The 27,603-nt window shown below is 45.6% G+C and overlaps 1 protein-coding gene across 1 annotated transcript; it reads left to right on the top strand.

Annotated features, from left to right (window-relative positions):
• The first annotated feature begins 5,938 nt into the window (after window positions 1-5,938).
• Window positions 5,939-26,828, top strand: LOC130253013 (exocyst complex component 1-like). The gene is made up of 16 exons (XM_056491211.1): window positions 5,939-5,995; window positions 7,999-8,143; window positions 9,335-9,514; window positions 11,346-11,573; window positions 13,117-13,249; window positions 14,487-14,596; window positions 15,293-15,430; window positions 15,671-15,764; window positions 19,112-19,197; window positions 19,850-19,951; window positions 20,649-20,719; window positions 20,814-21,051; window positions 21,348-21,531; window positions 22,848-23,047; window positions 25,759-26,532; window positions 26,655-26,828. The coding sequence occupies exons 3-15, from the start codon at window positions 9,344-9,346 to the stop codon at window positions 26,191-26,193; spliced, it is 2,190 nt and encodes a 729-aa protein (XP_056347186.1). The 5' UTR covers window positions 5,939-5,995; window positions 7,999-8,143; window positions 9,335-9,343; the 3' UTR covers window positions 26,194-26,532; window positions 26,655-26,828.
• Window positions 26,829-27,603: the final 775 nt, after the last annotated feature.

Raw genomic sequence — 27,603 nt, 5'->3', positions numbered from 1 at the left:
TTGGTGGATGTGAGATCATTCCAAGGGTTTTCATTCCCAGCAGAGCAGGGATTTGGGATCTTGGTGGGTGTGAGATCATTCCAAGGGTTTTCATTCCCAGCAGAGCAGGGATTTGGGATCTTAATGGATGTGAAATAATTCCAAGGGTTTTCATTCCCAGCAGAGCAGGGATTTGGGATCTTGGTGGTTCTGGGATCATTCCAAGGGTTTTCATTCCCAGCAGAGCAGGGATTTGGGATCTTGGTGGTTCTGGGATCATTCCAAGGGTTTTCATTCCCAGCAGAGCAGGGATTTGGGATCTTGGTGGATGTGAGATCATTCCAAGGGTTTTCATTCCCAGCAGAGCAGGGATTTGGGATCTTAATGGATGTGAAATAATTCCAAGGGTTTTCATTCCCAGCAGAGCAGGGATTTGGGATCTTGGTGGTTCTGGGATCATTCCAAGGGTTTTCATTCCCAGCAGAGCAGGGATTTGGGATCTTGGTGGTTCTGGGATCATTCCAAGGGTTTTCATTCCCAGCAGAGCAGGGATTTGGGATCTTGGTGGTTCTGGGATCATTCCAAGGGTTTTCATTCCCAGCAGAGCAGGGATTTGGGATCTTGGTGGTTCTGGGATCATTCCAAGGGTTTTCATTCCCAGCAGAGCAGGGATTTGGGATCTTGGTGGGTGTGAGATCATTCCAAGGGTTTTCATTCCCAGCAGAGCAGGGATTTGGGATCTTGGTGGGTGTGAGATCATTCCAAGGGTTTTCATTCCCAGCAGAGCAGGGATTTGGGATCTTGGTGGTTCTGGGATCATTCCAAGGGTTTTCATTCCCAGCAGAGCAGGGATTTGGGATCTTGGTGGTTCTGGGATCATTCCAAGGGTTTTCATTCCCAGCAGAGCACTCGGGGACACGGCCTTGGCACCATGGCTGGAGCTGGAGCTGTCATCCCAATTTATCTAAAGAGCCAAAGAACAAAATCCACGGAATTCCAGCTGAAAACTCATCTGTGCCCAATTCTCCCTCCCCTCCCCCCCACCAGATATAATTAAATTCAATTAATCTGATTATCTGTACAGTCTATCAGAAAAAGAAATCTTAATAGCCTGCTCAGTGTGATGAATTAATAGATATTAATTAGAATTCATTACATTTATCACCATCTCACGGGGCTGGAACTCTGAAAACTTTGGGGGAAAGAGGGAAAATTCTCATGTTTGGTTTATAATTCAGCATGTATCATGTATGATATAAAGGATTAAACCTTTATCAAACATTTTGTGGCACACAAAACTCCATCCCTTGGGATGTCCAGCTGGGGGGACACAACCAAAAAAAAAAAATAAATAAAAAAAAAGGCCATGAATGGCTTGGGAGAGGCTTTCAGGGACTGTGGGGTCACCTAGAGGTGGAGTTTTAGAATTTTAATTAATATTATTTTTAAAATATAAATATAAATATAAATATAAATATAAATATAAATAGAAATAGAAATAGAAATAGAAATAGAAATAGAAATAGAAATAGAAATAATATAGATATAGATATAGATATAGATATAGATATAGATATAGATATAGATATAGATATAAATATAAATATAAATATAAATATAAATATAAATATAAATATAATATAAATATAAATATAAATATAAATATAAATATAATATAAATATAAATAATATAAATACATATAAAAATAAAAATAAAAACAGAAATAAATAGAAATAGAAATAGAAATAGAAATAGAAATAGAAATAGAAATAGAAATAGAAATAAAAAACAAACAAACAAACAAACAAATATATATATATAAATAAAAAAATAATTATTTTCCAGTTCTTCTGGAGGTCACTGGGTGGGGAAGGGATCCCTCCATGTGTTCCAGGTCACGTTGGATGCTCAGGAATTTGGGAATATCCCAGCCTGTGATCCCCATCCCTCTCTCCATTTCTTGGCTGTGTTTACTCGAGGGAAAAAAAAAAAAAAAAAAAAAAAAAAAGAGAAAGTGGGGCCATAAACCAAAAAAGAAAAAAAAGATTTTTGAGCTCATCCAGCCTGGCCTGGAACATTCCAGGGATCCAGGGGCAGCCACATTTTCCTGGATCTGATTTTTCCTGGGTGTGATTTTTCCTGGATGTGATCTTTTCCTGGATTTTCCTGGGTGTGATTTTTCCTGGATTTTCCTGGATGTGATTTTTCCTGGATGTGATCTTTTCCTGGATTTTCCTGGATGTGATTTTTCCTGGATTTCCTGTATGTGATTTTTCCTGGGTGTGATCTTTTCATGGATTTTCCTGGATATTATTTTTCCTGGATGTGATTTTTTTTTGTATGTGATCTTTTCCTGGATTTTCCTGGATGTGATTTTTCCTGGATGTTATTTTTCCTGGATTTTCCTGGATGTGATTTTTCCTGGATGTGATCTTTTCCTGGATTTTCCTGGGTGTGATTTTTCCTGGATTTTCCTGGATGTGATTTTTCCTGGATGTTATTTTTCCTGGATTTTCCTGGATGTGATTTTTCCTGGATGTTATTTTTCCTGGATTTTCCTGGGTGCGATTTTTCCTGGATTTTCCTGGATGCGATTTTTCCTGGATTTGATTTTTCCTGGATTTCCTGTATGTGATTTTTCCTGGGTGTGATCTTTTCATGGATTTTCCTGGATATTATTTTTCCTGGATGTGATTTTTTCCTGTATGTGATTTTTCCTGGATTTTCCTGGATCTGATTTTTTCCTGGATTTTCCTGGATCTGATTTTTCCTGGATGTGATTTTTCCTGGATTTGATTTTTTCCTGGATTTTCCTGGATGTGATTTTTCCTGGATGTGATCTTTTCCTGGATTTTCCTGGATGCGATTTTTCCTGGATGTTATTTTTCTTGGATTTTCCTGGATGTGATTTTTCCTGGATGTGATCTTTTCCTGGATTTTCCTGGATATGATTTTTCCTGGATGTGATTTTAGCTGTATGTGATTTTTTCCTGGATTTTCCTGGATGTGATCTTTTCCTGGATTTTCCTGGGTGCGATTTTTCCTGGATGTGATTTTAGCTGTATGTGATTTTTTCCTGGATTTTCCTGGATGTGATTTTTCCTGGATTTCCTGTATGTGATTTTTCCTGGGTGTGATCTTTTCATGGATTTTCCTGGATATTATTTTTCCTGGATGTGATTTTTCCTGTATGTGATTTTTCCTGGATTTCCTGTATGTGATTTTTCCTGGATGTGATCTTTTCCTGGATTTTCCTGGATGCGATTTTTCCTGGATGTTATTTTTCTTGGATTTTCCTGGATGTGATTTTTCCTGGATGTTATTTTTCTTGGATTTTCCTGGATGTGATTTTTCCTGGATGTGATTTTTCCTGGATGTGATCTTTTCCTGGATTTTCCTGGGTGTGATTTTTCCTGGATTTTCCTGGATGTGATTTTTCCTGGATGTGATCTTTTCCTGGATTTTCCTGGATATGATTTTTCCTGGATGTGATTTTTCCTGTATGTGATTTTTTCCTGGATTTTCCTGGGTGTGATTTTTCCTGGATTTTCCTGTATGTGATTTTTCCTGGATGTGATATTTTCCTGGATTTTCCTGGGTGTTATTTTTCCTGGATGTGATTTTTCCTGGATTTTCCTGGGTGTTATTTTCCAGAGCAGAGTCTGCCCACCCTGGGATCAGCAATTCCAACCATCCTCTGCAGGTTTTCCCAAAGTGTGGAGCCGTTTTTCCAACAGGAATCCTGAGGCTTTGACATCCCCAGGGAAATTCCTAATTCCAATGTGACCCCAAAAATCTGCTGCTTTTTGCATTTTAAAGCTCTTCCTTTGCAGAGTGGCTTTTGTCCCCCAAGAACTGAGAAGTGAAATGGAACCACCTCAGTTTGAGCTCTTGGGTTTTATAATCATGGTTTTGGGAAATGATCTGAAATATAATTTATTTAATCTATTTAAATCTGTTTCCGCCCTCCTGGTTTTTTTCTACGAGGTGGTTTCACCCAGAGCAGCTTGGAAAAGGGAATTTCTTCACTTTCTCATGGGTTTTATCAATTTCTCCCTGGAAAAATGAAAAGGGAACAGCTCCAATCCCAAACTCTGGGAAAAGAGGAGAAATCAGATTTCCTGGGATGGAGATTTGGAACAGAGCTGGGATTTTTCTCTGTGTGCAGGGAAGGAAATGGAGAGCTGAAGACAAAGAGCCCCCCCTGATTCCAGAGCAAGAAAAACCTTCATGAAAAATGAAAGAGGAGCAGGCGGAGATGAAGCTCCTGGAGTTATCTGGGGCATGAAGAAACCCAGCAGGCCAGAAAAATGTGAGCAGGGAGAGCAGCAGAGGTGAAAAAAAGCGAGATTCATGTTTAATTAATCACCTTGTTTGCGTTTGAATGGCAGCACCCTGCTGGGGACAGGAGGGACACGCCACCACCGTGGTGTCCCGTTCAGTTTTCCCTGATTTTTAAAAATTTTTAATTATTTTATTTTTAATTTTTTAAATTTTTAAAATTTTTTTATTTTTATTTTTTATATTTTTTATTGTTTCATTTTTATTTTTTATTTTTATTTTTATTTTTATATTTTATTTTTATTTATCATTTATTATTTTTATATTTTTATTTTATTTTTTATTTTTTATAATTCTAAATTTTTATTTTTTATTTTTTATTTTTTTATTTTTTATTTTATTTTATTTTATTTTATTTTATTTTATTTTATTTTATTTTATTTTTTTATTTTTTAATTTTTTTGGGGAGGGGATCATCTAAATCATCTAAAATCAGTGGAGCATCAAACCCTCTGATGCTGAAAATCCACTCAAGAACCCAGGGGAGGAGGAATTGAAGGATCTGGGATTTTCCTGCCTTGGGTGTTGGGAGGTGAATTTTAAAAGGGGGATAAAGAAAAATAGAAAGAAAAATCCCAACCAAACCATCCCTGCTTGGTGAGCTCAGATGGAGGAACCATTTCTGTCTAAAAAAAACTTCTTTTTAATGATGAAATAGGAATTATTTAGGTGATTTAACCCTGATTCTGACTCATTCCAACCAATAAATGTGGAATGGAGCTGATTTAATCCCAATTTTGCTCTTGTGGGCAGAGCAATAGGAAGTGGAGGTGATTTAACCCTGACTTTGGTTTTAGCAAAACAAGGAGGAAATGAACTGGGATTAAACCCCAATTTTGACTCTCCAATCAAACAAAGAGGAAATGAAGGAGGATTTAACCCCAATTTTGGCTTTTTAACCAAACAAAAGGGGATTTTACCCTGATGGCTCTTTAACCAAAGAGGAAATGAAGGGGGAATTTAACTCTGATTTTGACTCTGTAACAAAGAGGAAATGAATGGGGATTTAACCCAATTTTTGACTTTTTAATCAAACAAAGAGGAAATAAAAGAGGATTTAACCCTAATTTTGACTTTTTAACCAAACAAAGGGGGATTTAGCCCTGATTTTGAATTTTTAACCAGATAAAGAGAAAATGGAGGGGGGTTTAACTCCAATTTTGACTTTTAAATCAAACTAAGGGGTATTTAACCCTGATTTTGACTTTTTAACCAAACAAGGAGGAAATGCATGGGGATTTAACCCCAATTTTGACTTTTTAATCAGGCAAAGGGGGATTTAGCCCCAATTTTGACTTTTTAACCAAACAAAGTGGGATTTAGCCCTGATTTTGACTTTTTAACCAGACAAAGGGGGATTTAACCCTGATTTTGACTTTTTTAACCACATAAAGAGGAACTGAAGGGGGATTGAACCCCAATTTTGACTTTTAAACCAAACAAAGTGGGATTTAGCCCTGATTTTGACTTTTTAACCAGACAAAGAGGAAACTGGGTGTGATTTCACTGTGCTTTGCTGCTCCTGCACCTGGGGATTTCCTGCCCTGCACACTCAGGGCTTTGCTCAGGTCCTTCAGGCTTCCTGTTTTGCTCTCAGAGCTTTCATTTCACCCACAAATCATTTCCTGTTCTGAGGCTCCTTGCTGCTGATCCCCTCCATTTCTGCTCTTTCTGGTAAAAAGAAATTTTTTTTTTCTGGTAAATCTTTTGCTCTTCCCTTTCCCAAGGTGTTTTCCTTGGATGGGTGATGGGGGAATTTCAGGAAGCTTTCCCTGGCATCTTTAAGTCACAGGGGGGGTGATCCTGCTCTGCCAGAAAGGTTCAAAGGGATGTGGTGGTGGCAGAATCATTTTAGCAGAAAATTCCTTTTTTTTTTGGATGGTTTCAGGCATGGTAGGAGTTTTTAATAATTGGGGATGTGATTCCAAGCTCATTAAATGTGTGGCTGAGCTGAGGAAGGGCTGGGAAGGAATTGAGTGGTTCATTGCAGAACCACAAATTCAGCAACAAATTCCTCCTCTCAAACATTCCCAGTGCCTGTTGTCAATATTATTATTATTATTATTATTATTATTATTATTATTATTATTATTATTATTATTATTTTATTTATTTATTTATTTACCTGCAGTCTGTATTTTTATTTATCCCTGATTCTCACTCAGATATTTGCAAAACTCGAGTTTTCAGTTGTAGCCACTTGGTTTTTCCCTCCCCATGGAGCTCAGGGGCTGGGAAAGGATGGCTGGTGGTCTCCAAGTGTTTATCCAGGACCTACAGGCCTTGGGTTTTTGGGAATTTCAGAATTGCTGGGTCTGCTGGGAGTGGAAAAACATCCCAAAAACATTCCCATGGGACCCTAAAGTTCCTCCACTTCCAACCCAAATTCCTGAGCCCTGGGAGTCACAGAATTCCAGAGTTGTCTGGGTTGGAAGGGACCTTAAAACCCATCCCAATCCATCCTTCCCATGGGCAGGGAACATTCCAGGGATGGGGCAGCCAGAGTTTCATGGATCATCTCTCCATCCTGGTTGAGTTTTTCAGGAAGATGCTCCCTGTCCAAGGTGTTGAGGGGATGCTGAGGGATTTCCTTCCCTCCTGCATCATCCATTTTTAATTTAAGAAAGTCAGGCTGGCAAAATACCAAATACCTGAGCGTGGCCTAGGAGTGATCACTCAAAGGCTGGGCTGGATTTTGGAGTTTTTTCCCAATGATTCCCTGGTGATGGATGGACACAGCTTCCATGGAAAGCTCTGGAGCTTCCATGGACGCAGCCAGGCCCATCTGGCCATGGGGTCAAAGCTTCCTGACAGACACCTCCATAAGGGATTTAAAGATTTGCTGAAGGAGGGATTATGGAGTCAGGAACTCGTGCCTTTAGGGGGACATTAAGGTTTTGGGGAGATGCAGTTTGGGAAAGGTCCTCCCTCTGTGCTGCTGGGGCTGGTGCAACATCGTTAAAGTTGGGATAATGAGGGTTGTTATTAATGGGAATGTTCCAGAGGCTTTGGCAGCACGCCTAGGGTTTCACAGACATGAAAATAAACGGGGAAAAGAGCAGCTTCCCAATTTTACATCCAGAACAAATGAAGTGCAGCACAGCCAGCAGGAAAAATCCCAATGCAGAGACCAGGTCTGCTCTGACCCCTCATTATCTTACAAGGAGATAAGGAGCTCCCACCACACCTGAGATTTCAGCTGGATGGGGATTGCAGAGGGAATATCTGCAGTGGGGGTGGGCTGGGTGCTGGATTTATCCCAAATTCTTACCTCCAGCTGCTCACCATTCAGCATTTCCAAGCTCATTCCCATGGGATGCTGGAAGTGCCAAGGCTCTGAATAATCCCAAAATTATTTAGAGGAGAGCAGGGACAGCAGCTCCTTCAAGGGCTGTTAAACACAGGGCTGTGCATCCAACCTGCAGCTCGGGGAGCTGCTGGATCATGGGATTCTGGGAGCTGCCAGGGAATTCTGAAGGCACCAGAACTCTGGACTTGCCCTTGGAATATTTTTGATCCCAAGCATCTGCCACTGGGCGCTGTCAAAACTCATCACTCATCCCCAAAACTGCAGGGAAAGGTGAAGGGGATTTATAATGTGGAATGAAACGAGCAGTGCTGGACCAGGACTGGTTGAACGTCGTTAATTGATGTGTTAATTACTTGTGGATATCTAGTCCAGCCTGGACTTTGAGCCTCACTTGGAGAAGATTTACAAGTGGATGTCCAGCAGCTTGGAGGAGAAGAAAACCTTCCTCAGGGACGTGTGGAACTGAACCAGTGCTGTCCTCTTTGTGAAGGTCCCTTTGGGTGCAGTGGAAGGTAATTAATGAATGAATGAGTGAATTAATTAACAGCTTTGTCACACTTGGAGCACTCTGAGCCTTTTGCAGCGTCCCCATCAGTGAAAGGGGAATAAATCCAGGCAGTGAAGGAGGGAGGTGGGACAGGGAGAGGGGAGCAGCAGGAGCTGGGTTTGGGTGTCTGGAGGCACAGCCATTGATTTATCCACTGCCCACGGATACACGGGGCCAGGCTGGGAATAAAAAACAGTTATCTCCTTTCCAGGACCTGGTTTGGGGAGGTGAGACTTGGTAACACCCTGGTGACACCCCCTCGTCAAGAAATAAATACATTTGAGAATATAAAATGTATTTTTAAATTATGTGCTATTTATACATGTATTTAACTCTACGAGAGACAACTTTCAGAGTATTTCATAGAAACACACGGGTTTGGGTTGGAAAAGACCTTAAGAACCATGGACAGGGGCATCTTCCAGAATCCCAAACTCCCTCCAACCAGGTCTTGGACACTTCCAGGGATCCAGGGGCAGCCACAGTTTCTCTGGGAATGTGTGCCAGGGCATCCCTACCCTCATCATCAAACCGTTCTTCCTCGTGTCTAATTTAAATCAGAGGAGTTTCTAATTTAAATCAAGGAGTTTCTTCACCTCTGGAATTGGTTCCAGATTTGTGTGACACATCAGGCTGGCCCAGCACACAGACCCTGGGGACATGAGCAAGGAAAACCCCAATCCAACCCAACCCAACTTAATCCAACCCAACCCAACCCAACCCAACCCAGCCCAACCCAACCCAACCTAATCCAACCCAACCCAACCCAACCCAACCCAACCCAACCCAACCCAACCCAACCCAATCCAACCCAACCCAGCCCAACCCAACCTAATCCAACCCAACCCAACTTAGTCCAACCCAACCCAACCCAACCCAATCCAACCCAACCCAACCCAACCCAGCCCAACCCAACCTAATCCAACCCAACCCAACCTAATCCAACCCAACCCAACCCATCCCAACCCATCCCAACCCAACCCCAAAGTCTGCTTTGTCCCTCTTGCAAAGCCAACGCTTTATCCCACATCTATTTTTCTTTGCTCCATTCTGTGATCTTATTCCAACTGTTGGGCTCATCCCTCACCTTGGTGAGCCCTAATTTGAGCAGGGCTGCTAAAACCACCTCACCAAATGTCTCTGGCCATCCCCACAGCCCCCAGGGATGCAGAGGCCCAGGGAGGCTGAGCTGCAGGAGGGGCTGGGCACGTACCAGGAGATGAGTCCGGAGGAAGCCACGGCCATCCTGGAGCTGATGGAGGAGCACGAGCCCCTGCTGAACAACTCCGTGGCCTTTGCAGAGCAGCTGGGCAGGGAGCTCCAGGAGCTGGATGAGGTATGGAGCCACGGAAGGAGGGATTGAGTCTCTGGGCGTCTTTAGGCTTTAAGGTCCTTTCCAAGCCCAACCATTCCATGATTTTTGATCACTGAGCTTTACTGACTCCATCTGGGTTGCTGTGATTTATTGCATTTCTGCAGAGGAAGTTTCTCCTTTCAGTGTTGGAACAAAAAAACTGGGGAAGCTGCTTCCAGCATTTATCTTCTGCTAAAAAGTCTGGGATTTTATGGTTGGCAACCAAGGAAAAAAGGGAAAAAAAATAAGCTAAAAGAAATATCTTAAACCATACAAGAAACCACAAACCCTAAATCCAACCTCCTTTAGCTGCAGAGTTTGCTCTATTCCTATATATGATTTATTACACTTGGAAGTTAATCTGGAAGCCCAAACTCCTGAGGTTTGTTCCTGCCAGCTCCTGGCAAGGAATTCAGGCACTTTGTGATTGTTCCCAGCTCTAAAACACCCTGGGAGAGCAACAAATACATCTTTATTAAGTTTTTTTGAGATGAAAGGCGCCGTTGAATACATTATTTTAATGCCCTCTAATGGATAAATGTGACTTGCCACTAATACAAATTAATTAATGAGCATTTCCACTTCTGAGCCTTAATCTCCAATATTAAATGTTATTAATCCCAGCAAGTTAGACCAGCACATGCATCCATTTAAATGTTTTCCCCACATCCCAGTGGTAACACCTTGGGTTTCTCTCCCATATTAACAACCCTCCTCTAACCCAGCTGTTCTGGGGATCACAGAAATCCCTGCACTGGCAGAAAGGAAAAGTTGATTTCTCCAAAGGGAAGGACAGCACGGCCAGGACATCAGGAGACCAAAGGCTCTGATTCAGACATTGATATTCCTCCAGAATTCCAGGATCCCAACTTATGTGGGGCTGCAGGCAGCTCCCAGCAGCTCTGTGCTGCCTGAAGCTGGATTTTATTCCTGTTCCTGGAGCCTCTGGAGAGCCCCTTCCAGCAGCATTGTCCCATCAGTGTCACCAGGGATGCTCCCTGTGGTGACAACCTGGAGTGGCAGGGAGAGGCCTGGGGGAGGCTTCTGGCTCTAATTAAAGAAAAATTAATAAATGGGATGGGGTCTTGAAATGGAGAATGTAAACTCTCTCTCTCCAAATTATTATAATTTTGAAATTAAGGGGCTCTCAGGCAAAGATTTGGGAATAGGAATAACAGTTCTTTACTAGGAAAATTAAAATAGAAATGCAGTATTACACAGAACAATCCCAGCCCTGCCAGAGTCAGAATCCAAGCTGACACCCGTCAGTCAGTCAGGGTGTTGGCACAGTCCCATTCAATGGTGGCTGCATCCTCCTGCAGGGGCAGATGTGGTTCAGCTGGAGCAGTGCTCCTGGAGAAGGTGCAGTTTCCTCTGGAGCTCCAGGGATGATGTGGAAAGGTCTGGTTTTCCTCTGGAATCCAGTGGGAAGAAGGTGCCTTGGTGTCCAAAATGTCAGTTTTTATCTGGGTAGGAAAGGCTTGGCTCCTCCCCTGGCTGGAGCATCTCCCAGTGGGATGATGGAATTTTATCAGTCATGCCCTGGGACTCACTGGCCATTAACAGGAGATATCTCCTGGAGGGAGGATGAATTGTAGAAAAATTAAAGAACACTCCCCCAGCTGGTTTAACAGCTGGCCCATTAGCAGGAGATATCTCCCATGGAGATAAGGATCACTGCTCCACCTGGTTTAACAGCTGGTGATAAAATACAGACTTTTGGTCACATCCTGCTCTGCAAGCCAAGACATGACCCCAGCACGGTGACAACCATCCCCTGCCAAGCTCTGAATCCCTCTCCTGCTTCCCCCAGGCCAACCTGCGAGCCATCATCTCCTCGGAGCAGCAGGTGACGCAGCTGATGAGCTCCATTGACGAGGCCCTGGCCGAGGTGGGCAGGGTGGAGCAGACCCTGCAGGTTTGTGACGAGCTGCTGGGGAGTGTGAAGCAGCAGATGGATCACATCCAGGGGGAAAACGCCCTGCTGCACCGCGTGGCTTCCAACAGGGCGAGGCTGATGGAGGAGATGCTGTTCCTCACGGTGCGTGGGTTTGCAAGCTCGTTAATCTACAGCTGGGAAAAAAAAATTCCAGGGAATTTTAAACACTGGAAGCTCTGATTGTCTGATTTTCCTCTGGCTGGGAAATGAAGGGTGGTGTTGATAAAGGAGGGATGGATAGATAAATAAGAGCTGGGATGTGCAGGACCATCACCATGGCCCAGTGGGGTCTCTGAAAATCCTTTTCCAGGGCAGGATTAGGAATGACAAAGCCAATTAATAATTTAATAGGCAATAATCACGACCTGGGAGTACAAAACTATAACAATATTGGTGAATAACAATAAGAATCCCCACTTTAATTACAGCCCATTTTTACCCAGTTTTCCAAGTGATCATGTTTAATTCTAGGTGGTCAGTAACTTTTTTTGCCACTCACTTCATTGGTTAGAAGGTGCCTGTGTGTGCATGTGCTAACAATCTCTCTTTACACAGATGTTTCCATATTTTCTTCACGGATTCTCATGGAATAAAATTTTATTCTTCATAGGTGCAACCTGTTTTTCTCACAATAGTGAGATTAATGATTTTCATTTTTGTGATTCTTTCTCACAGGAACTTAACAGGCTAGCTGAGCACTTCCTGATTTTTTAAGGCCTTTCTTTTATAAGGTTTTTGCTGGGCCTGCCCAGCAAAAACTTTTTGCTGTCAGTTTTTTTTTTTCCTCTCAACTCCCCATTTCCATCAGTATTATGGGTTTCTTGTCCACCTTTTACTAGATTTTAGGGATTCCTGAGCTCTCTTTTGTGTGTTTGCTTTTTCACCCAGGGGACTTTCCCAGTTTCTAGCTGATTTGTTCTTTTGTTTTCTCTGGCTCTTCAGGGAGGTCCCAGCCCTAATAGGTGTCCTCACACAGGGCACCACTTTATTGATTTTTCTTTTAATTTTTTTTCTTTTTAGTCAGAGTTGGGATTGAAATGCATGAGAGATGGAATTTTGTGCTCAGATTTGGTTGTTTATTAAATCTTATCTAAAGTACAGAGAGTTCTTCAGCACTTCCAGCTAATGAGCTAAAAGCAAGAAAATGGAGATGTATTTTACTCATTACAAGGTCTTTTAAAGGCTAACTATCCAATTAAAAACTAGTATCTAACTAATATTTAACTAATATCTTATTTATACTTTTGACCCAATGACTTGTGACCTGCACAGTGGAACATTCTAACCAATTTTTAGAAGTACCAGCTAAGAAGAAGAAAGAACAAGAAGGAGCGCCCAAAACCTTCATCTTGTCCCATACCTGTTACTGTACTTTAACCCCCAAATTCCAAACCCTTCACCATATGATATTACACACTTTTACACGAACTACACACCAGTGATTTTAACTCCATCATTCAAATGTGGAAGCCTCTCCAAGGCTTCAGATCAAAAGTAGTTTTCCTTTGAGGGGCAGTGTCGGAAAGCACAGAAAGCTCAAAACTTCCAGGCTCCAGGGTTCCAACACATTCCCAGCGGGATGAGGAGGATGAGGAGGAAGGGGTGAGGAGCTGGCTGTGTTTACACCTTCCTGATTTTGTTGCAGAGCCAGCTGCACCTGAGCAGGGAGCACCGCGCCGCCCTGAGCCGGGCGGATCTGTCGAGCCCCGCGGCAGTGGGAGCCTGCACGGCTGCAGCCCAGGCTCTGTCCGCCTGCATGGCCGTTCCCCTCCACCCCAGTGAGTCCAGAGCAGGGATTTCTCCATGGGATCACCCTGATGGGAGTGGGAAGCACCTCTGGGAGCTCGGGAAGGAAATCTGTGGTTGGATGTCGCAGTGTACGCTAAGAGTCGTGTATAATAACAACAAATGACTTTTTAAGTAAGAGAAGCAAAAAAAAGGTTTTATTGAAAAACCAAACCATATTTACAGAGTGTTTCACAAGTCTTGAACAGGACAGCAGTCCATTGGACAAAAGAAAAAAAAATCTCCTGTCACGTAGCATGAGAACTGTTTCTCAGTCAACACCAGGTGTTAATCTCTGTTTATTAATCCCTTTCTGTTTACCAGAAAGTTGTCACCCTGGGAAAGGCTCAGGCTGGAGCTGAGAAACTGTCTCAGCCTGGGAAAAAGTTTTCCCAGCCTGAGAAAGAGAAAAGGCCTGAAAAGGCCGAGCAAGCCCTGCCTGGGCCTTCAGTGGTGTCCGCAGTTGGATGTCACTGTACGCAGAGAGTGGCGTATAATAACGACAAACAAATTTTTAAGTAAGAGAAGCAAAAGAAGCGTTTTATTGAAAAATCAAGCCATATTTACAGAGTGGTTTGAAGGCTTCAAACAGGACAGTAGTTTATTGGACAATAGGAGAAAACATCTCCCGTCATGTACATCAGAAACTGTCTCTCGGTTAGCACCATGTGCTAATCTCTGTTTATTAATTCCTTTCTGTTTACAAGAAATCTGTCATCCTGGGAAAAGCTCAGGCTGGAGCTGAGAAACTGTCTCAGCCTGGGAAAAAACCTCCCAGCCTGAGAAAGAGAAAAAGAACTGAGAACTTGAGAAAAGGCCTGGCTAAAATCTGCCTGGGCCTTCAGCAGTGTCCACGGTTCCAGGTTGGAAATCATGGGCTGTGTGTGGAAAAAGCAGCAGCTCATTGTGGCAGGGTGGGGGAGTTTTTGGATCCCTGGAAGTGTACAGGGATTTGATCCTGGCAGGAAATCCCAAGTTTTCCTTCTGGTGAGACTGGGAGTGTCTCCTTGGCTGAGGTCGGGCTCATGGATTATTTTTATTGTTTAAATTTTATTTTTCACTCCTTGTCTGTATTTTTTTGGTACCACAAGAAAGTTTTTTGCCCCTTCATCAGCTTTTGGGTGGATTTATCTCAGGAATTCTGTCTGAATTCCCAGTTTTCTGTGGGGTGTGAGTCTGCAGCTCCCCCAGATCCCCTCAAATCCCAAAATATCCTTTTTTTCCCTCGAGGTTACCGGAAGCTGCAGGCTGTGGCTGAGCAGCTGATCCTGTTTGAAACCCTCAAGCAGAACTTTGAGAACTCCTTCATCAAGCACATCACCAACATCTTCAAGCTGCAGGTGGGCTCCACTCTTCATGGCAGCTCAAAATCCTGGAAAATTGGAATATTCTGGCCCAGTGGTGCAGGAGATGCCATTGTGAAGGGATTTTCCCAAATGGTCTCTCCAAAGAGATCTTCCCACACACCTTCCCCTTGTCACTGTCACTCAGTCCTTAGGTTAATTTTCCAGGGATGCAGGAGAAATCCATGCTCCCAAAATCCCTCTGGTGACATTCCTTAAGTCTTTAGGCCTGGAGATTTTTTTTGTTTAGGTTTTCTTATTTTATTTTGGAGGTTGTTGATCTGTTTGTAGCCTAAAATCCCAGGATAAACCCCAGTCCTGTGGTCCCTTGATAAACACCTTCAAGTACTGATCTGGCAGTTTAAAAGATGTGATGGAAAAGATCCCTGGAGGCAGCAACCCCATGGATTTCCTTCCATGAAAAGGAGCAATTCCCAAATCTTTACTTCCTTAAATCCTTGGCGTTCAGTTCCAAGCAGTGGTTCTGAGAAGGGAACTGGGAGGGAGCCGTGGGATTTCCATCCCTGGAGATTTGCAGACCTTGGGCACATCCCTGAGCAAACTTTTCCATTGGGATCTTCTCCCAGCCTGCCCCACTCCAATCCCAACTGCACAATCTGTGGGTGCAGCATCCCAGCAGAGCTTCAAGGCCGTTTTAGGTGAATTTTTTTTCTGTCATTTCTGTCCATTTAGGGCAATTCCCAGTCCCCTGCTCTTGGCACCGTGGTTGCCCCAAACCATGGGCATCACCACCAGGAGCTGCTGCCCTACACCCCCCTCATGGCCTGGCTGAGGAACATCAACCCTGTTCTGTTCTGGGACCTCCCCAAGGTATGGCTGAACCCCTCAGCAAACTCTGCAAACCATTCCCTGGGAGCAGGCAGGAATTCCTGATGGGACCTGGGTCTCCCCAAACCCCTGAGCTTCCAGAGTTTGGTTCTTCTGGGAATGTCCAGCCAACCTGGAGCCTGACAGAAAGCTGGGGAGTGGCAGAGTTGTGTTGAGGTAAAAACTCTGAAATGCCCAAATTTATTAATTTTGCTCTTACCTGGCCTTTTCTCCCCGTTCCAGGTCTATTCCCAGAACCTTGGCAGACTCTATGAGAGGGAAATCAAAGCTCTTTTTGAACAGGCCAAAATCGCCCTGGCAGGGAGAAGAAAAGCAAGTGAGTGGCTCAAACCCTGCCCTTGGTGCTGCTGGCACCCACGGGTGGTGACAGTCACCTCCAGCACGGGTGGCTGCCCCAGGGTCCATCCAGGACTTTATTCCTTGTGTCTGCAGCTGGCAGGATGGGAAAATCCACACCAGGCAGAGTTTGTGAGAGCCTCAGCTCCATGAATTCCCCAGGTTTTGCTCAGCTGCTCCTCAGAACCAGAAATTTTGTTCCTTTCCCTGTGCAGGGCTCAGGAATGATGCAGTGGTGGCTGGGATGGTGCTCCAAGGAGCCACAGGATGGAGAGGGAGATGTGGGAAAGCCTGGGAAAAAAAAACAAACCTGCTGTCAGCTCCTTTCTCCCTGACTTTTAAAGATTCCCAGAGCTCCCACCCCATCTTTATCTCCTGAAAAAAAACAAACCCACCAGGTTTTCTCTTTCCTTGCTAAGAGGGCTGGAGCTCCTCGGTTGTGGGGATACACTGAGGGATTTGGGGTTGTTCAGCCTGGAGAAGGCTCCAGGAAAACCCTATGGATCCCTGGGAATGTCCCAGACAGGACTTGGAGCAACCTGGGGCAGTGGAAGGTGTCACAGGGCAGGGGTGGAACGAGGTGATTTTTTTTTTTTTTTGGTCACCCCCAACCTAAATAATTCCATGGATTTATGGTGCCATAAATCCTGGTCCATATTTCATGCAGGATTCCTCAGAATCTTTTCCCAGCAGGGGGAAGCCTGTCCCAGCAGACAGAGGGAATTCACAGCAATATTTATTATTTCAGAGCAAGCTGACTGTGGAGCCCTTGTTGTCCCAAGGTGCTCATTTCCACCAAAATCGCTGGAGCTGACTCCAAATATTCCAGTCAGGTGTTTCAGGAGATAAAAAGAGAAACTGATCTGTCTCCTCTGGAAATTTTTTTATGGCCCACAAGTCACATTTTCCCTCAGCAAAACAAAGGGCTGTAATGGAAATTTCCAGGCCAGTTTGGCCCAGTTTGAAGGTCAGACTGGTGTGTTTTGTCCATCAGAGTCCATCAGCACTTCCAGCTCTGCACTTCCAGATCCCAAGGCAGGGGATGGAGCTGAAGGAAGGGAATGGGGTTGGTGCCTCCCACTTTTGGGGTTCCTCACACTCAAAACATCCACTGGGAAAAACCCTGGGATCAAAGCAGTCTGGGAAAAAAAAAATGAGGAAAATTTCACCTAAATAGTCCCAAAGGCACCTAATTGGGACAATTGTTTGTGGAAATAAAATTGTTAAATTAAACCAAAGGTGATGCAGGGTATGTATGGCAGCCAGTCTGCCCCATCCCCTTCCATAAATGTTAAACTGGGATTTCCTTCCAGAGTTTTTATCCACCTCTAAATCCTGCACAAATCTATAAACCAGGAGGGATTAAACCCCAGGAAGGCTTCAAGGTGTTCCTGCTCTGGTAGAAATCATCCCATGGGCAGGATGGGGTGAATTTTATTGTCCTGGGATGTCCCTGCTGTGAGGACAGGTCTGGGACAGGCAGGAAGCCCCAGGCCATCCTTGACGTGACCAGAACATTCCAACGAGGTCACAGCTGGTGACAAAAGGGGGAATTTTTAGCAAGTTGTTCCCCAGAGAGGTTGTGGCACCTTCCCTGGGGCTGGCAGTGTCCCAGTCTGCAGAACTGGCAATTCCAGGGATGTTTGCAGGAATATTCCTCAGAACTGGAAATTCAAGGGATGTTCTGCAGGAATATTCCTCAGAAGTGGCAATTCCAGGGATGTTCTGCAGGAATATTCCTGCAGAACTGGAAATTACTGGGATGTTTGCAGGAATATTCCTGCAGAAGTGGCAATTCCAGGGATGTTTTGCAGGGCAAGTTTGGCTTTGCTGAAGTTCTGCAGGAATCTCATCCAAGGTCTTGCTCATGGATGGAGCCCAGGCTTGTGAGGAAACCTGTCCAAAAACATCCTTCATCCCTGGAGTAAAAAATCCCTCATCCTTGGTGTCAAAAATCCCTCATCCCTGGAGTCAGAAATCCCTCATCCCTGCTGGAAAATCTCCCAGTCCAGGTCTCCAGGCCACTTCCTTTCTCCTGATTATCCCAGTAAATATTTTGGGTTGATTCCCTGCCCTCATAAAGGATTTTATTTATGGCACCACCTGCTGATTTCTTGCCTTGTGTGATGGGAGAGTTTAGAAGGCAACCTTGAGTTGTTTATAATTAATTGGGAGCCAGTAATTAAATCCTTCCTCATTTTCCCATTCCCTTTCCCACAGGCTTGTAAAATTCTTTCCCATTTGCTGTTGGGATATTTATTTTTTTCCTGCTTTTCTCTCTTCCCAGCTGCTGAAATTATAATGTAACAGTGAGGAAAAGATCAGGAAGTAGCTCCTTGATTTAGTCCTGGTTTTAACAAGGCTGGCTCATCCCTCACGCCTTCCCAAAGGGAAAACCCTGCAGGGAGTGGCTGAAAAAAATTTTTTTTAATTTTATGATTAATGTAGAGGTGACCTTACCTCTCCAAAACCTTTGGAATAGGGGGATGATTCCAATTTTTAGGATTAATTTAGAAATGATCTGGGTATTTCTACACTGATTCTTTTCAGGGAGTATAATAGCAATTTTTAAATGCATTTTTCAAAAGATTTTTTTTTCAACTTTTCCACTCGAGCCAAGCTCCCACTGCTAAAACTGCCAATGTTGGAGAAATATATTTATTTCCATATTTATTCATTATTTTATATATTTAATGTATTATTTAATATTTATTTATTATTTTTCATATTTATTTATTATTTATATTTATTAATATATTTTAATGATAATAGCAATAATAGTAATAATAGTAATAATAGTAATAGTAATAGTAATAGTAATAGTAATAGTAATAGTAATAAAAATAATAATAATAATAATAATAATAATAACATAATAATAATAATTCAGTTTTAAATTTGAAAAAGGCTTTTTTTTTTGAGAAAAAGCCACTCTCACCTCCCCTGAATATTTTTTATAGTAATTTACAATCAAAATTAAGCCTCAAACAATTTTCCTGAGACTTTTGCAGGTTTTTGTGCTGCTCCATTTTCTGGGATTTTCCACAGCCCAGATGTCAGGAGTAAGGAGAAGGCAGCAAAGGGATAAACACCTCAATCAATGAAATTAAAAGGTGATTTAATGCAACAAAAATAAAGAAAAAGAGGGAGAAACGGGTGAGAAGGCAGAGAAAAAATGGGAATTTCACTCTAAGTCCCCATTTATCTGAATGTATCAGGAAAAGATCAGTTCATGAATAAGGTCAGGAACAAAAAGAGACATTTAAATATTCAGGAGCTGGTGAATCCAAGAGGTTTGGGATCTCTGACATCCCACACCCCGTGCAGGTCTGCAGGAAATTTGGGAGAAGCCCATGGGGAGAACGAGGAGGGAGAGCCAGGAGGAAACTCCAGGAAGGGGGAACATCAGCAGGGTAAGGAGCTGGGGGGTCCTGGGGTGTCCCATCCCAGATTCCATCCCATTGATCCCATTGATCCATTGATCCCATTGATCCCATTGATCCCATCCCATACATCCCATTGAGCCCATCCCATCCCATCCCATCCCATCCCATCCCATCCCATCCCATCCCATCCCATCCCATCCCATCCCATTGATCCCATTGATCCCATTGATCCCATTGATCCCATTGATCCCATCCCATCCCATCCCATCCCATCCCATCCCATCCCATCCCATCCCATCCCATCCCATCCCATCCCATCCCATCCCATTGATCCCATCCCATTGATCCCATTAATCCCATCCCATACATCCCACTGATCCCATTAATCCCATCCAACTGATCCCATCCCAATCCCATCCCAAAATCCCATTGATCCCATTGATCCATTGATCCCATCCCATTGATCCCATCCCATTGATCCCATTGATCCCATTGCACATTGATCCCATTGATCCCATTGATCCCATCCCATCCCATCCCGTGGGTGTTTTAGGGTGTCCCATGTCCCATCCCATGGGGTTCTGGGCTGTCCCACATCCCCTCAGCTGGACACAGACCTGCCCCACTATCCCCAGAGAATTCCCGAGGGTTTTCCAGACCAAAGCTGTTTTCCAAGCAGGTGTTGGAGCAGGTGCTGAGCCAGCTGCAGCCCCTTTGTGCCTCGGAGCAGAAATTCCTGCAGGAATTCTTCTGGCTGGGCTGTGACTCCCTGGAGCTGCAGGTGAGGGTGGGCACCGAGTCTCTCCTGGCCCCAAATCCATCCTTGGGGAACCTGAGCCCTCCTGGGCTCCCATCCTGCAGGAAGCAGCCGTGGGGAAGCTGAGGAGGAGAATTAGATGGAATTTCATTCACAGCTCCTGGAAAATCAGGAGTCTCCAAGCATTAAACAAGAGGCAGCAGAGATAAACCCAGAGCTCATTTTCCTGGCAAAGCATCACTTGGTGGGGTTAGATGGGATACTGGGGAGGAATTCCTCCCTGGGAGGGTGGGAAGTGCTGGGATAGAATTCCAGAGGAGCTTTGGCTGCTCCTGCATCCCTGGGAATGCCCAAGGCCAGGTTGGAGCTGCTTGGAGCAGCCTGGGAGGATGGGAAATTCCTGGGATAGAATTCCAGAGGAGCTTTGGCTGCTCCTGCATCCCTGGGAATGCCCAAGGTCAGGTTGGAACTGCTTGGAGCAGCCTGGGAGAGTGGGAGGTGCTGGGATAGAATTCCAGAGGAGCTTTAGCTGCTCCTGGATCCCTGGGAATGCCCAAGGTCAGGCTGGAGCTGCTTGGAGCAGCCTGGGATAATGGGAGGTGATGGGATAGAATTCCTTGGAGCAGCCTGGGATGGTGGGAGGTGTCTCTGCCATTTGAGGGTTTGGGATGGAACCCAAATCTGGGATCCTTTGGTGATTTCCGCTCCCATCTTTTTTCAGGGATCTGCCCCTCAGGGAGGAGAGCCCAGGGCACCTCCAGAGGAACCTCCCTGCACCCAGCCCTGGAGCCAGTACGTGGGGATGGGACACACTGGGTGCTCTGGCACTGAAATGTCCCCTCCCAGATAATTCCCCGCCTTTCCACCATCTGCTTTGGGTTTTCAGGCCAGAAGAAGCCACAGCCCAAGTGCTGAGCGAGCTGCTCAGCTGCCTGGAGCCAGAGCTGAGGGCATTTCTGGATTCCTGCAGCAGGGCTCAGCCCCTGGGCTGCCTGCAGGTCCTGGCGACCTTGAGTGACTCCGTGCTGGGCGCCTGGGGCTCTTCCCCAGCTCCCTCACCCTTCCTCCTCTCCCTGCTGGGGAACGTGCTGCTCCTGGCCAAGAGCAACTTCAACAAATGCATCGTGAGTGTCCCTGGTGGGAGGAAGCTCAGGATGCCTGAGTGATGCTCCAGAATCTTCTGGACAGAATCCCAGGGTCATGGAGGTTGGGGGAGACCAAACCCAAGCTGTGCCCCATCCCCAGCTCTGAGTGCCACGTCCAGGTGTTCCTTGGGCACCTCCCCAAAAATTCCTTGGGTTCAAACAAGGAATGTCACATTCCTGGGAATTACAGAAAAGGGAAGCAGCATTCCCAAACCCAGCTCCACCTAAAGAGGGTGCCACAATCCGAGGGTGCCACATCTTTGTGTCCTCCTCAGGGGACCCTGTGCAAGGAGGTGGAGGAGGCCAAGACCCCCAGCAGGACGAGAGGGGGGATCCTGCCCTGTGTCAGCCGCTTCCAGGAGCTGGTGGATTTCTCTGAGGAGGTGCTCAGGACATCCCAGAGCCGGGGGGAGCTGGACAAAGCCCAGCTCAGGCTGGCCAGCAGCGTCTTCAGCAGCAGTGAGTGAGCTCTGGGCAGGAATTGTCCCCCTGTGGCTGCAGGAGTGACCAGCTGGGCCACCAGGGCAGGGTGGGAGCAGCCTGACCCTGGGCACTGAAATCTCTCCTACTCCAAGCTCCCAGATCCTGGGAGCAGCAGGAAAATTCCAGATGTGGCGGAGTGGGAGCTGCCTGTCCCCTGGGCACTGTGCACCCCTGAAACCTCCTTTTCTGAGCAAGATTCTGGGAGCACCAGGAAAATTCCAGATGTGGCAGGGTGGGAGCTGCCTGTCCCTGGACACTGTGCACCCCTGAAACCCTTTTCCTGAGCAAGATTCTGGGAGCAGCAGGGAAATTCCAGATGTGGCAGGGTGGGAGCAGCCTGTCCCTGAATACTGTACAGCCTTGGAACCCCTTTTCCTGAGCAAGACCCTGGGAGCAGAAGGAAAATTCCAAGTGTGGCAGAGTGGGAGCAGCCTGTCCCTGGGCACTGAAATTGCTCTTACCCCAAGCTCTCAGATCCTGGGAGCAGCAGGAAAATTCCAGATGTGGCAGAGTGGGAGCAGCCTGTCCCTGGGCACAGAAATCTCTCTTGCCCTGAGCTTCCATTTCTTAGGAGCAGCAGGAAAATTCCAGGTGTGGCAGGGTGGGAGCAGCCTGACCCTGGGCACTGAAATATCTCTTACTCCAAGCTCCCAGATCCTGGGAGCATCAGGAAAATTCCAGGTGTGGCATGGTGGGAGCTGCCTGTTCCCTGGGCACTGTCCACCCCTGAAACCTCCTTTTCTGAGCAAGATTCTGGGAGCAGCAGGGAAATTCCAGGTGTTTGTCACAGCAGGATGGGGTGACAAGGCTGATGCCCACAAGGGCTCAGTTTTGGATCCAATTCCAACCTCTCCTGCCCCACTATGGAAGGAGAGCTCCTCATGGATCAAACTCCTCCTAAAGGTCTTGGGATCTGAGAGAAAGTCCCCCAAAAACAACAAGGGGTGTTGGCAGGGAGAGAGGGGTTGGGAGAATGGGGTGGGGATCTTCCAGCAGATCCCAGCTGGAACCCTCAGCTTCCTTCAGGGAAATCTCATTTTCCTGCCTGGAAAGGACCCGAGGGGCTGCAGAACTCAGCTCTGATCACAGATCTGGAGGTGGTGCAGAGCCTGGGCTGAGCCACTGATAAATCCACAGACACTGCCAGGCTCCAGGAAAGTTTGCAGGGAATCAGGGACAGGGATCAGGATTTGTGTTATAATTATTCCCTCTGAGGTCAGATGGTTTAAATAAACCCTCCCTAGAGCCTGCAGGGGCTTCTCCCCACACCTGATTCCCTCCTTCCCCTCCAGTCAGCAGCCTGTCCTCAGCAAACCTGAAGGTGAACACGGATATGGTGATGATGGAAAATTTCCACCACGTCCACAACTTCCTGTGCCAAAAGAACATCCCCTGCCTGGAGGACAAGAAGAGAGAAGCCAAGCAAAGGTTCAGAGAGCACATGGAGAAATATGTCACCACATCCCTGGGCCAGCTCCTGGAGAGGCTCCAGGTGAGTGCAGGACCCTGGGCCTCCAAAAATTCTTCCCAAAGCTCTGGATGTTCAAATTTCCCTGCCCTGAATCCGCTCTGGGATTTTTGTTGTCATAGCAGAGAACCTGGGTTTCATTCTGCTCAGGGATTCCCAAAAATCCTGGCATGGCCTTCTAAACCTTTCCCAGTCAACACCAAGAGAAGGTACAAAGGGTGTAAATGGTGGTTCGAGCCCACCCAGGGACGCCAGATGTCACATCCCGAGGTGTCTCCTTAGACCTGAGATCACCTCTGGAGGACATGCAGGTGGTCTGGAACCAGCTCTTTCCAATGCCCATCGACGAGAGACTGCAGGAGGCTGTTCTTAGAGGTTTTCATGGTTGTTTATTGTTCCTTATCTCAGGAATGCTTTGTCCAGTGAACAGCGGTCTGCTTGCTAGATGTCCTTCCAGGGAAGCCAGAGGAATACTCTGGACTCCCACACAGGACCCCATTCCTGGTGTTTTTTTGGAAACAATCTGTACATTTAGGAACTCTAAATCCTTAGGATTTAGGGTGTTAGTCCACAAATTGCAGCAGGAATACCCAAACAGATTCTGGGCTCTATGAAGGCACAGGAGGATGAAGGAAGGGATGATTCCCTTGTTTTACAGCAGATGTGGAATTTCCTGCCCAGTTCCCTTCCCTGCCCTCTGCTGGGTTTGGCTCTGCAGCCCCACCTCAGCAGCATCACTGAACCCCAGGCTGGAAGGGATCCCAAAGGATCACCCAGCCCAAATTTCACTGGGGGGGTGGCTTGGATGAGATTCTGGAGCTCCCTGTCCATTCACACCTTGAAAACTCCAGTGGTGGGGCTCCATCACATCCCTGGGCAGGTTTGATGGATTATCCCAGCTTGTTCTCAATGGAAAAAATTCCAAAAATATCCAGAACACGTGATCAGCCCTCCTGTCCCACAAGAAAACCTTTCCCACTCCTCCTCTTCCTGACAATTCCCAACCACATCTGGGTTTTTCTCACTCCCTCTGCCTTGTCCTCGTGCCCATTCCTAAGTGAACCATGACACTTGGGTGTGTTGGGTCTTATCTTCTTTTTCCAGGATTAAATGCACAAATTTCTTGTTTGAACTTCAATGTTTATTAATTCTTATTTATATTACAGTCTCACAAATTGTGAGTTCTACAGCACTGCAAGCTAACAACTTAAAAATGGAGCCATTTCTCTCTCTCTACAAGGCCTTTTAAGGGTAAACTGTTTAATTAAGAAATTATCTAAATTATTTTTATTTTTAATTGAATAATCAGCCACCTGTGGCCTGCAATGAGGACTTTTCTATCCAATCACACAATATCACTCAAACCCATCAAGAAGAAGGTGAAGAAGAAGAAATAGCTTTTGCCCTAAAACCTCCATCTTGCTTTATTTATAATACTATATTCTAAAACCTTAAACTTTAAGTTTTCCACTACGTGATGCTACATAATTTTATTTTAACCACACACCCTTAATCTTAGTTCTATAATTCAATTTTGGGAGCAATTTTTGCAGCATTCTCTTGGGGGTCTGAGCTGTCAGCACAGAAAGTCTCAAATTCTCAGTGACCACAGTTCCAACACACAGGGGTCAGAATTCCAAAGCATTGGTGGGAAGGTTTGTCCCCATTTTGTTCCCAGTTTGTCCCCAGTTTGTCCCCATCCCCGCTCCAGTTGCGTGCCAACATCTGGCAGACCCCAGTTCTTTTTTCACAGCTGCCTGGGCTGATCCATCCAACCCTTCCCAAGTGGCTGCTTTGTTAACTGAGCTAAGAGCATCTGGCTCTGCTAACTCAAACAGACATTCCCTCCTTCCCCCTTCCTAAAACATCTCGCAGATGGAGCTCAGCTGGAATTATTTATGGGATCTGTTATTTCCAATTCGTTTCCAGTCGTTGCTGTCAAATATTTGTTGGCTTGGCTGGAAAATCAGCTCTGTGCTACCTGAGCTCTGCTATGGCTTCAAATCCTCCTTTTTCTGAGGGAAAGGATTGTTTTATTTCTCACAACAAAGTGAGTGGGATATCAGGGCTCCTGCTTTCCCAAAATCCTGGCGTGGCCTTCTCCAGCTCTCCCAGTTTCTCTTCACTAAGGGAAGGTGCAAGGGATGCAAGAGCTCATTCCTGGTTTTTGGAAACAGTTCATATATTTAGGAGCTCAAACTCCTTGGGGTTTAGGGTATTTCTCCACAGCCAAGTTGCAGCTGGAATAATGAAATGGATTCCTTGGCTGTATGAAGAGATGAGGGTGAAGGAAGGGATGATTCCCTTGTTTTACAGCAGATGTGGAATTCCCTGCCCAGCTCTGGCAGAGATGTCTCCTTCCCTTCCAGCATTTCATGGAATATCTCCTTCCCTTTCCAGCATTTCATGGAATATCTCCTTCCATTTCCAGCATTTCATGGGATATCTCCTTCCCATTCAGTATTTAACAGAATGTCTCCTTCCCTTTCCATCATTCCATGGAATGTCTCCTTCCCTTTCCAGCATTTCATGGATACATCCTTTGCTTTCCAGTATTTCATGGAATATCTCCTTCCCTTCCATCGTTCCATGGAATGCCTCCTTCCTTTTCCATCATTCCATGGAATGTCTCCTTCCCTTCCATCATTCTATGGAATATCTCCTTCCCTTCCATCATTCCATGGAATGTCTCCTTCCCTTTCCATCATTCCATGGAATGTCTCCTTCCCTTCCAGGATTTCTTTGCGGGGGTCAAAGCCCTCCTGGCTCAGGGGGTGAAGGAGGAGGAGGTCAGCTTCCAGCTGGCCTACAGCAAGCAGGAGCTGCGGAAAGTCATGGCAAAATACCCTGGCAAGGAAGTCAGAAGGGCCCTGGAGAGTCTCTACAGGACAATCCACAAATATCTGTCCCCAGAGGAAAATCTCCTGCCGGTAACTGGAGCGGGATGGGAGCGACACTGGGATGGTTGGGATTCAAGAGCAGTGCCTGTGGGGCTGCAGGGCCAGGGTTGGCTTTTCCAGGAGCTGTGGCAGCCCATGGAGCAGCAATCCTGGTTTTCCAGGTGCTGTGGAATGCCATGGAACACTAATCCTGGTTTTCCAGGAGCTATGGAAGCCCATGGAGCAGCAATCCTGGTTTTCCAGGAGCTGTGGCAGCCCATGGAACACTAATCCTGGTTTTCCATGCGGTGTGAAAGGCCATGGAGCAGCAATCCTTGTTTTCCATGTGGTGTGGAAGGCCATGGAGCAGGGGCTGTGGTTTTCCAGGAGCTGTGGAAGCCCATGGAACACCAATCCTGGTTTTCCATGTGGTGTAGAAGGCAGTGGAATACCAATCCTGATTTTCCAGATTGTGTGTCTGCCCATGGAACGGGGTTCTGCTTTTCCAGGAGCTGTGGCAGCCCATGGAGCAGCAATCCTGGTTTCCAGGTGGTGTGGAAGGCCGTGGAGCAGGGATTTGGTTTTCCAGGTGGTGTGACAACCCATGGAACACCAATCTTGGTTTTCCAGGTAGTGTAGAAGGCCATGGAGCAGGGGTTTGGTTTTCCAGGTGCTGTGGCAGCCCATGAAACACTAATCCTATTTTTCCGGGTGGTGTGGAAGGTCATGGAGCAGCAATCCTGGATTTCCAGATGCTGTGGCAACCCATGGAACACTAATCCTGGTTTTCCAGGTGCTGTGGCAGCCCATGGAGCAGAGTTCTGTTTTTCCAGGTGGTGTGGAAGGCCATGGAGCAGGAATTCATCCGGCAGTACCGAGAGTTTGAGGAGCTCATCCAGCGCTGCTATGCAGGAGCAGGGATTGCCCTGGACTTCACCATGGAGGACTTGCTGAGCTACTTCAACTCCATCACCACGTCCAGCATGTAGGGAAATCCCTCTCTGGATATCAGGAGCAGCTCAGGAATCCTTGTCTGCAGCCACACCTCCAAGGAGCTGATCACAAAACCAGTCCCAAGCTGGATATTTGGGTTCTCATGAAACCATTCCCAACTTGGATATTTGGGTTCCCATGAAACCATTCCCAAGTTGGATATTTGGGTTCTCATGAAACCATTCCCAAGCTGGGTATTTGGGTTCTCACAAAACTATTCCCAACTTGGATATTTGGGTTCTCACAAAATCATTCCCAAGTTGAACATTTGGGTTCTCACAAAATCATTCCCAATCTGGTTATTTGGGCTCTCACAAAACCATTCTAAGTTGGATATTTGGGTTCTCACAAAATCATTCCCAAGGTGGATATTTGAGTTCCCACAAAACCATTCCCAAGTTGGATATTTGGGTTCTCACAGAACCATTCCCAATTTGGATATTTGGGTTCTCACAAAACCTTCCCAATCTGGATATTTGGGTTCTCACAGAACCATTCCCAAGTTGGATATTTGGGTTCCCCCAAAACCATTCCCAAGATGGATATTTGGGTTCCCACTAAATCATTCCCAAGTTGGATATTTGGGTTCCTACTCTGAACTTAATCCCAAAGTCTCTCCAGCTTGCTGGTCCTGGACTAAATCTCTCTTGAGGAGTTGTCAGACCCAAACCACAACTTCCCAGCTCCAGGAAACTGTTTTACCACCAG

The sequence above is a fragment of the Oenanthe melanoleuca genome, chromosome 4A (genome assembly GCF_029582105.1).
Source record: "Oenanthe melanoleuca isolate GR-GAL-2019-014 chromosome 4A, OMel1.0, whole genome shotgun sequence".
In the NCBI taxonomy this organism is placed as follows: domain Eukaryota; kingdom Metazoa; phylum Chordata; class Aves; order Passeriformes; family Muscicapidae; genus Oenanthe; species Oenanthe melanoleuca.
Note: the sequence above shows the minus strand (reverse complement) of the source record. Positions and strands in the feature narration are given on the sequence as shown.